The sequence below is a fragment of the Tupaia chinensis genome, unplaced genomic scaffold (genome assembly GCF_000334495.1).
Source record: "Tupaia chinensis unplaced genomic scaffold, TupChi_1.0 Scaffold000311_2, whole genome shotgun sequence".
Taxonomy (NCBI): Eukaryota; Metazoa; Chordata; class Mammalia; order Scandentia; family Tupaiidae; genus Tupaia; species Tupaia belangeri.
This window is the reverse complement of record NW_006159803.1, coordinates 4,981,968-4,992,913: the sequence shown is the minus strand read 5'-3', so window position 1 is coordinate 4,992,913 and position 10,946 is coordinate 4,981,968. Positions and strand designations below refer to the sequence as shown.

The 10,946-nt window shown below is 36.6% G+C and overlaps 1 protein-coding gene across 1 annotated transcript in view; it reads right to left on the bottom strand.

The window, feature by feature from the left end:
- Positions 1–629: 629 nt before the first annotated feature.
- The window catches only part of FDX1 (ferredoxin 1), a 31,397-nt gene continuing 21,080 nt past the window's right edge, over positions 630–10,946 (bottom strand). The window contains exons 4-5 of the mRNA XM_027772833.1: positions 8,834–8,963; positions 630–1,457 (exon numbers count right to left, since the gene is read on the bottom strand). Of these exons, the coding sequence (XP_027628634.1) occupies positions 1,343–1,457; positions 8,834–8,963 (245 nt within the window). The 3' untranslated portion in view covers positions 630–1,342. The remainder of the gene's footprint in view (positions 1,458–8,833; positions 8,964–10,946) is intronic.

Sequence of the window (10,946 nt, the reverse complement as noted above, 5' to 3'; positions counted from 1 at the left end):
TGATCTTGCTTAACTCTGTACCCCACAATGGATATAACACAATGTTGTAAGAGGGGTCTTAAAGAAGTTCATGGAAAATGCATACTATGATAAAAAACCTCCAAGGATTTCAAATAAGCTCGTACTTTAATTTCATTTTTCCATGATTTTCTTAAAGTACCCTCAAATGTCAAGTATGGTACTTAACAAATATTAATATGAGTGATCTAACAGCAGTTACGTACTTGAAGCTAACTCAGCTTTCTAATTCACTGTGTATACTAATTTGTTCTGCTCCTCCTTATAATTAGTTCAAGTTAGCTGATGTTTTATTATGTGCCCAAAGACCATATGAGTAGTACCCCTTTATATTTTATGAATTTTTTTGTAGTGAATATAATACAAATGTTTTCCTTCAGCAACTGGCAGTCTGTGGTGCTGGGAGCATGCCTTCACTTCTGAGACTGACATGCCCAGCTGCACAAATGCAGGCCCTACAGCTCCATCCGTGTGTGAGAGAATGGCGCCCCCTGGGCCGTGTGAGTATTGCTTCCGCTCAGGACAGATACCTAATTCCTAAGATTTCCACTCTGTTACAGGCAGAGGCTAATAAATAAAAATTATTTTTAAAAGATCACAAAGGTAGGCCATTTTTCTCGGAAAAGAGTAAGGACATCTCAGTTTATTCCTCTAGTTTAGTCTAAACAGAGACCAAATTCTCTGATAGTGTTACAATGCCTATGTTCAGACTTAAACTTTTTGCTAAATCAAAAATTTGAAATATTTATTTATGAAGTAAATTACTGTCTTCGAAATTAAACAGTTCACTGAACAATGAAATATTTTCAGCAGACACATTCACATCTAACAACTTCTACATATAAGATACTCATTTTTCCAGTTTTAGTCTGAACATAGGGCTTTCAACTAGGTACAAGATACAAACTCTAATACAGATTTTCTAATTAGTTGTATGGGTCTAGACAAGCCATTTTAGAGCTCTGCCCTTACCCACATCAAACAAGAATAATAATATCCTTCTTTAAACCTAGCTTTTAGGTAAACAGACATAAGATTATGTGAAAACATTTTGCTAAAGTTGCTAAACAAATGTAAGGTAAAATATTTATCATATGAACTATTTTCTAATATTCGGCTGACATTTTTATAATTTAATCAAAATAAAAATGGGACATTTTCAGTTCTGAAAATGCAAAATTCAGCAGTTACATGAAGTGAATTAAACTAGTAAAGCCAGTCCTAATAATAAATGCATTCATCCACATTCTCATGTCCTTATATTAAGAAATAATAATTATAAAAATAGGTAAAATTTCATTAAAATATTCCTATTTATTCTAGTTTAGGAGTTCTTGCCCATGTCAATGGACTGTCTGGCATCGGCCACTGCATCGGGTACTCGAACAGTCCTATTGTCCCTTGATTTTTTCAAACAGATTTGGCAGCCCAAACGTGATCTGTATAAAAAAGGGGAAAGTATGATTTAGTATTAAGTATATAATATCTATAGAACAGTAAGGAATATTAACTATATATTATTCACAAGGCAAGTTGTTTAGCAAATTTTATTTTGCTAATTTTATTTTACCTAAAGCAATTAGGGAATTTATTGACTTCATAAATTTTCATTATATCGAAAGAGATGTAAGCAACCCGATCAACCAGAGGTAAACATACAAAATGAAACACATCTGGCTTGGCAAAAGCCCCATTGTAGCCTTTAGTTTCTCTCATTTACTAACAGTTTCAGTAGAACTACTACTTTTTGGTGAAAGAGCTGACAAGCATAAAACAATCAGAAGACACAGTGGTAGAGAAGAAACTGAGGTTATTAATCCAAGGCCAAGGAAATGATCAGTCAATTCTCAGATAATTAAAGCTACACAGACTATTTAAAAAACTATACCTGTAAAAGTCTTTAAAAGATAAGAAATTCAGAATACATAGACTTAAATCACTAATTATATCAGCCTATTTTTTTCCCACATTTTTAACATCTCTGAAACCAAGACTCACTGTCAAATCAAACAGTATCTTACAATCACTGCTATTCTGTGAATACTCGTGTCATAGTTGCAAATTTGGTAACAATATTCACATAGGTGTCTCTCAACTAAATTATGGGGAGTATGTTAATACCACATGTACTAGTATATCAAGTCCAAAAGACTAAGAAACAAAAAATTAAGTAGGCAGAAATATAACAGAGTATATATTTGAGATTAGTGAAATAAATATGTCACTGGAAGCACTGTAATTCCACTGCCTTTCTTTTTTTAACAGAAGTACTACCTATATTTCTTTTCTTTTTTTCTGCTATAGAGGACATGCACCCACCAGAGGCAGAGAGAGAGAGAAAGTGAGAAATCATTCCCTGGGAAGGATGGCCATGCCGAATCCCTTCTCCTCCATTCTCCTCTCAGGAGTTTGGGGACACACACACATAGGCTCTGCATGTTTTAAAGCTGTTAAGTCCAGGCCTCAAACCACACAGTTGGCCATGTGGGGTTCAGCTGTCTTAACCACATCACCAGCTGGTCTCTGTATTTTCTTTTTTCAACAATGATACATAATACAAACCTACGTCTAGATAAGTCTAACTACTTTCAATATGCACGAAAATATGTTAAGTGATAACGCTGTGCCATAGTTCAATTAGCAGTGCTTTTCCTTTCTTAGAAGCACATAAAAATAAATGTTAATCCTAATCAAATGGTCTCTGATTGAATGAAATGTGATATGCAGGTCTTGTTTTTTCTAATGTATTTCTCGAATATTTACTGAGCACCTAAAGGCACAGAACTAAATATCAGTCAGTATACAAGAAGAGGAATTCCTTTCAATGCTTTCTCATTAAAAAGCTCCTATGTGCTGAGTACTGGGAATGCAACAGAGAGAAAGCATGGGGATTAGGGTCAAAGAGACCAGAGGTCTAGAAGTCAGCCCTAATATAGTGTGCTCATAGGCAACTTTTTTTTTCTTTCTTTTTCCTTTTTTGTTTAGTTTTTGCCATGGGGACTGTGCACTCACAGGGGGATGGGGGGTGAGAAATCACCTCCCCACCTCCAAGGGAAGATGGCTAGGCTGCAATCCTCCATTCTCTTGGGATTTGGGGCCCGCACAGAGCTTTTATACCCTAACCTAATCCTCAAGGTGATGATAAGAAAGCGCCTCTCAAGCCTGCTGTGAAGACTAGTTAATAACGTCAACATTACTGGAGTAAACCTTCAATCTAACAGGAGAGATGAGACACATTCGCAGACAATTAGCATGTAGGAATATGACAAATGCAATGGATTGTCTGCCATCGGCCACGGCATCGGGTACTCGAACAGTCATATTGTCCATTGATTTTGTCAAACAGATTTGGCAGCCCAAACGTGATCTGTATAAAAAAGGGGAAAGTATGATTTAGTATTAAGTATATAATATCTATAGAACAGTAAGGAATATTAACTATATATTATTCACAAGGCAAGTTGTTTAGCAAATTTTATTTTGCTAATTTTATTTTACCTAAAGCAATTAGGGAATTTATTGACTTCATAAATTTTCATTATATCGAAAGAGATGTAAGCAACCCGATCAACCAGAGGTAAACATACAAAATGAAACACATCTGGCTTGGCAAAAGCCCCATTGTAGCCTTTAGTTTCTCTCATTTACTAACAGTTTCAGTAGAACTACTACTTTTTGGTGAAAGAGCTGACAAGCATAAAACAATCAGAAGACACAGTGGTAGAGAAGAAACTGAGGTTATTAATCCAAGGCCAAGGAAATGATCAGTCAATTCTCAGATAATTAAAGCTACACAGACTATTTAAAAAACTATACCTGTAAAAGTCTTTAAAAGATAAGAAATTCAGAATACATAGACTTAAATCACTAATTATATCAGCCTATTTTTTTCCCACATTTTTAACATCTCTGAAACCAAGACTCACTGTCAAATCAAACAGTATCTTACAATCACTGCTATTCTGTGAATACTCGTGTCATAGTTGCAAATTTGGTAACAATATTCACATAGGTGTCTCTCAACTAAATTATGGGGAGTATGTTAATACCACATGTACTAGTATATCAAGTCCAAAAGACTAAGAAACAAAAAATTAAGTAGGCAGAAATATAACAGAGTATATATTTGAGATTAGTGAAATAAATATGTCACTGGAAGCACTGTAATTCCACTGCCTTTCTTTTTTTAACAGAAGTACTACCTATATTTCTTTTCTTTTTTTCTGCTATAGAGGACATGCACCCACCAGAGGCAGAGAGAGAGAGAAAGTGAGAAATCATTCCCTGGGAAGGATGGCCATGCCGAATCCCTTCTCCTCCATTCTCCTCTCAGGAGTTTGGGGACACACACACATAGGCTCTGCATGTTTTAAAGCTGTTAAGTCCAGGCCTCAAACCACACAGTTGGCCATGTGGGGTTCAGCTGTCTTAACCACATCACCAGCTGGTCTCTGTATTTTCTTTTTTCAACAATGATACATAATACAAACCTACGTCTAGATAAGTCTAACTACTTTCAATATGCACGAAAATATGTTAAGTGATAACGCTGTGCCATAGTTCAATTAGCAGTGCTTTTCCTTTCTTAGAAGCACATAAAAATAAATGTTAATCCTAATCAAATGGTCTCTGATTGAATGAAATGTGATATGCAGGTCTTGTTTTTGCTAATGTATTTCTCGAATATTTACTGAGCACCTAAAGGCACAGAACTAAATATCAGTCAGTATACAAGAAGAGGAATTCCTTTCAATGCTTTCTCATTAAAAAGCTCCTATGTGCTGAGTACTGGGAATGCAACAGAGAGAAAGCATGGGGATTAGGGTCAAAGAGACCAGAGGTCTAGAAGTCAGCCCTAATATAGTGTGCTCATAGGCAACTTTTTTTTTCTTTCTTTTTCCTTTTTTGTTTAGTTTTTGCCATGGGGACTGTGCACTCACAGGGGGATGGGGGGTGAGAAATCACCTCCCCACCTCCAAGGGAAGATGGCTAGGCTGCAATCCTCCATTCTCTTGGGATTTGGGGCCCGCACAGAGCTTTTATACCCTAACCTAATCCTCAAGGTGATGATAAGAAAGCGCCTCTCAAGCCTGCTGTGAAGACTAGTTAATAACGTCAACATTACTGGAGTAAACCTTCAATCTAACAGGAGAGATGAGACACATTCGCAGACAATTAGCATGTAGGAATATGACAAATGTCCCAGAGAGAGAAAGTTAAACGACTAAGAAGTTTGAGGAGAAAAGCACTTTCTTCTGGGCAGGGAAGATGGTGTTGAGAATGAGTGTGAAGGATGGGTAGGGTTTAATAGTGACAATGAAAGGAGAAAAGCATGTGTGGTAAAGGTAACAGAATGCAGGGAAGTTCAGGGCACATTTGAGGCAAGGTGAGTGCTTCAGCTGGGCTGCGGCACAGCACAAAGAATGACGGGCTGAGAAATGCCAAGACCACAGACAACCTCGAATATCACTGTTGAGTACTGAGGAACCACTGGGAAGTTTTGGAGGAAGGGAATAAAGTTAACCATGGGAAATAATGAACGCTGATTTAAAAAAAAATTTTTTTTAATTCCTCTTCTACCAATAGGTCTTACTTGTAGAATCAGAAAGAGCCCTGACCATACTCAATTAAGCAGTACATTCTGTCTGCAAAGAGAGAAAAATATGGCAAGCCTATTTGGACAGACTCATTGGGACTGTGGCAAGCCCTAGAGACACTACTGGTTAATCTGTGATCATACAAAGATAAGTAAGATAATGCTACTCATCCCTTATTTTAGTAAGGGTAACAGAGATGGAACAGTTCAGTGAAACAGGGCTGGATACAGTACAGTCAGTAATAAGAGAACAAGAAGCATGTCATGAAAGCACACAGAAGGGCAGCACCCAAAGCTCTCGCTTAGTCTAGAAGAGTGGTGCTCTGATCTCCTTAAAGGTCTCTCTGGTTCTAAGACCCTAAGATCTATCCAGTAGACAGTGTCTTATACCTGTAGAGAAAAGAAGGGAAATGGCATGGATTCCTTGATTTCATACTATCAGTCCCATGAAATCTGACACCTATGCAAACTTAGAGCTATTTCTCCAGTCACTCTCACCACATATCCCTGATGGTGAAAATGTACTAGTTGTTAGGTTTACTCTACTTCTCAGATTTGGTTTTCAATTTCAATTCAGAAAAGCAGCTTAAAAGCAGCTTTGGGGCCCAACATAACTGGATCCAAAGCCTTGGGCAAGTCTGTGTTAACTAACCCTAGTTTTCCCACCTACAAAATAGTGATTCAGAGTACTTGCATAACTCTGAACTTAAAATAATATTCATTAAATGCACAGGTAATATAATTAAGTTCCCAACACATACAGTGATGGGATTATAGTTCTGATGTTAATAATATCGTCATGAATGCTTTCTCCACCAGGCAGTGTTCTATGAGCTACACATAGCTTTAATCATTAGCTCCATAACATAGTAACCTTGTGAGGTCGTTATTATTATCCTCAACTTACAGATTAGGAATCTGCGCTTCTGTGTTGGATATGCATGGAAACTGGTAGCAAAGAGCAATGACAATCATCAAATGCAGATTCACAATTCCTGACTCTCCCTTTCCATCAACTATTATTTCCACAAATGATGACACCCCCCCCCCACCACCACCACCATACACTAGGCACTGAGATACAATGCAGTGATGGGATTATAGTTCTGATGTTAATAATATCGTCATGAATGCTTTCTCCACCAGGCAGTGTTCTATGAGCTACACATAGCTTTAATCATTAGCTCCATAACATAGTAACCTTGTGAGGTCGTTATTATTATCCTCAACTTACAGATTAGGAATCTGCGCTTCTGTGTTGGATATGCATGGAAACTGGTAGCAAAGAGCAATGACAATCATCAAATGCAGATTCACAATTCCTGACTCTCCCTTTCCATCAACTATTATTTCCACAAATGATGACCCCCCCCCCCCACCACCACCACCATACACTAGGCACTGAGATACAATGATGAAGAAAGACATGGCCCTTGTTCTAATGAGAAAAAGGAGACAGGTAGCCAGTATGAAAGGGGCCGTGTATCTTCAGTTCAATGATCAAAGTTAACTATGAGGGATCTTCCAAATGTTCATGATGGAAAATGCATATTATGAAAAAGTTCACACATACATTTAAAAATATTTTGTACCAAAATAAACTCATATTTTGAAGTTATCTTGTTTGTATAATAACAAACATCACAACATTGTCTTACGTTAGAAATTAAAGACATTTAGACAGATTTAATTTGAAAGCATATGAACTAAGAGGCTCAATACCTCTATTTCTTTGTTTTAAAACCCTACAGTACCCAAGAAATAAGAATTTATTTGTGTTTACTAGCTTTAAACAAAATTCTTTCTATTGCAAATATGTGGGGGAAAAGAGTGTTCTGTAAATGCTACCTGTAAATACATTATATTATTTTTCCACAAAATGTCTCTACTAAAATTCTGGGTACTTAATAACACTAGCTATAAAAATGTTATACAAGCTATTCCTCTCCATTATCTAGTTCTAAAACTTGGGGACTTTATTATCAGTGTTCTTCGCTAGTTTACATTTATTATAGGCCATTTTTATGGTCTGCATCTCTTCTAACTGTAGCTACTCCTTTTTCTTTACTTTCTAGTCTTTTCACTTAGAATATTATCTGTTACCTGGACCTACAAATTTTATCTGAGTAATAGGGCAAGCAGTGAGCTATAATTTAATCCTCTTTATAAGAGAGACAATTCTTAGAATCAAACTAACAGAGTCATTGAATGTATGCTTGGTGCTATTATTAAGGAGAAAAGAGGTGTTGACACAGAATGTGGCACTGAAGATGTGAGGGGGGAACAGGCAGAGAGCTGCCACAATCCTCTGCTTTTGTATCTAAAAAGACGGTTATTTTCTTACTTTCTCTCTCCAAGCTAACAGTCTCAGTCAACCAGGAAGAAACTAAACTACAAAAGAAACAAAATGATCCATCTCTAAATAAACACAAATGACCTAAAAAATTTTTCGAGAATTAAATGAGAGCCAGTGTCTAACAAAATTGTAGTTACATGTACACATGAAATTAATAAAACTATTATTACTGTTACTTTTAATTTGTTTAAAGTATTTTTCATTAGTGTTACCAAATTACAGTTAACCAAAGCCAGTCTTAATGAAGCAGTAAGCATTTATTATCTTACCATTGAAACAGTAAATCAACTAGTTACCTTCCTTGACTCCAAGCAAAAGACTGGATAATTAAAAAAATAAGGTATCACTTGATGTCACTTACTACTGTAAATCTTACCACTTAAGAGTAACCCTGTCTATTAATTAATAACAATAAGCTCTGATAAATTTACTTTACTGTACACTTAGAAAAAGAGCTATCCATTGTAACACAATGCTATTATGTATTAAGCTTCTTTACAAATTCTGTTCTCTCAAATAGGTAAAACTCCCCACTGTAATTTTGTTAATTACCAAATCTGTACTTCAAGAATAGTATAAAAAGCCTAAAATTTAATCCCACCCCATTAAATTTGGTAAGTATTAATTCGTAGAGTAAAAATAGACTAAAGAAGATTTACTTTGGTAAAAAGGGAAGTTTCATAATGGCTGAACTGTAGAACAAAGAAAATCAAGAGAAAAGCCACATATTTGATATACAAAATTCATGACTATTAACTAAGTAAGCCGAGAACACACTACTACATTCATGGGTCTGGTCTTCAAAAGACACAAAGTAATAAAAGCTCTTCCCTCCTAGAACTAAAGCAGTCCTAATACCTTACCTGTCTGTTAGCCCAAACGCCAGATCAAGCATGTCATTCTCATCATCAGTGATTGGTTCTAACTTCTCGAATATGTGCTTTTCAAAGATGAGGTGACAAGTGGAGCAAGCCAAGGTCCCCTCACACGCACCTATAGAAGCAACAAACATGGAACACGTTCTTGCACATGGAACACAATTCAAACCTGGTTCATTAAAGTGAAATGTCCCCAAATTTTAGAATCTGTACTAGAAAACATAATAGGGGCTGGCAGGTAGCATGGTGGTTGGGGCGCTGGACTCCCACATGGCTGACCATCGTTCAAGTCCCAGACCTGGTGGCTTGCTTCCTCACTTTCTCTCTCTGATCAAATTAAAAAATGATAATAAATAAAATTGGATGAGTAATTCATTTAAAAAAAAAAAGAAGTCAGAAACCATAAATGAGGAATCCCCAGGTGGTGTAGTAGTTAAGGTGCTGGACTCCCTCGTGGCCAACCATGGTTCGGGTTCAAGTCCTGGATCCAGGGGCTTGAAAATCATACCGGATACATGTGTGCCCAAAATCTCAGGAGGAGAATGGAGGAGAAGGGACTGTTGGCATGGCCATCCCCCTTGGTGGGTGATTTCTTACTGTCTGTCTGTCTCTGGCAAGGATACATGCCCTAAGGCAAAAAAAAGTAAATAAATAAAGGACTTTATTTCTGAATAATTATGAAAATCAGGGGCAAACCTCCTCACTCTCCTTACCTCCTAGATACACACAGTTTGAAAGCACTGTATATTTTACAAAAGTTCTAGGCGAGATACTATGCCGGAAAATACGAAAATAAACAGTCCTAATATCAAAGAATTTCCTATTTCATAAGCTGAGAGATGTGTGTGTGTGTGTGTGTGTGTGTGTGTGTATAAAACTGTCTACATCTGAAAACTTATGAAGAAATGTACATAACAGCTGAACAAGTTACTTACCTTTTCCTAGAGAGCTTGACACAATCAACAGACACTTAAGGTATTTAAGAACTAGAAAGCAACCAAACCTACTGCTAAATAAAGTTAAAAATTCTTCCCTCTCAATCTCTCCTATATTATAATCAGGACAGAACCAAGTAAGTCATTTTAAGTCACCTTGGTTGTAAAAATTTAAGTCACCTTGTTTGTAAAAAATGAGGTAGGAACACTTCTCCTGTTCTACTTTCAAGTCATTAATTCATGTACTGAGTCCCTATTTTGTACCAGGCACTGTAAAAGAGAACTAGAACTAAAGGCATCTTGTCCAACCAATTAAACAAAATATAAAACTGGGAGATGGGCTCTTACAGTTCATAAATCTATAACCCTCATATAATTTTGTTTTAAAATATACTTAGGTAGAATATTTTAAAATGTGAAGTAAAATTTTTACAATCCTATGTCCATCCACCTTTTAAACAATCAAAAGCATTTCCTGCCTTAGCATGCACTACAGCCACACCGGTAATAGCCGCTGGTGCCAGCATTTTATCCATTACCCTTGCTTGGGTATACAGCAATCTTCATGAACCTTGAAGTACACACAATGCTGCTTTTACTTTATCATCATCTGGCTAACGATTCAGAGTTCTTTTCTCTAAATTAATAGTAATATGTATCATAAATACGTATCATGATTTGGCTTTCTTCATAGCATTTTATCACATCTAACTTCTATTCCAATATAACTTCTCAGATGTATTTTTTTTTTAATTTTTATTTTCTACCTTAATTCACTATACACCATCACAACCCACCAATAAATTTTCCATCCAAAATACACTGTGTACTGGTTCAATCAAGCACATCAACATACACGTTCTCAGCAAGTAATTTTCCAATTCTTACATCCTGCATACCTTGCCCTTTGTCTTGCCATCCCTGATTCCCCATCCCCCACCCTCTGCCATGTCCCATCTTCCTCCTCCTTTGTCCCTGGCATCCATGATTGCCCTCCATGCCTTCTGCCCCCTCCCATTCAATTGTTCTGCCAATGAACTCAATTAGTCTAAATATATCCAATAGCTAGCACAGCTGACACTTACCTATACATGTACCCAAATCTGACCCTAGGCATAAACCCCAGTGAGTAGAATGAACATACTATAAAGTAGTACCCAGCT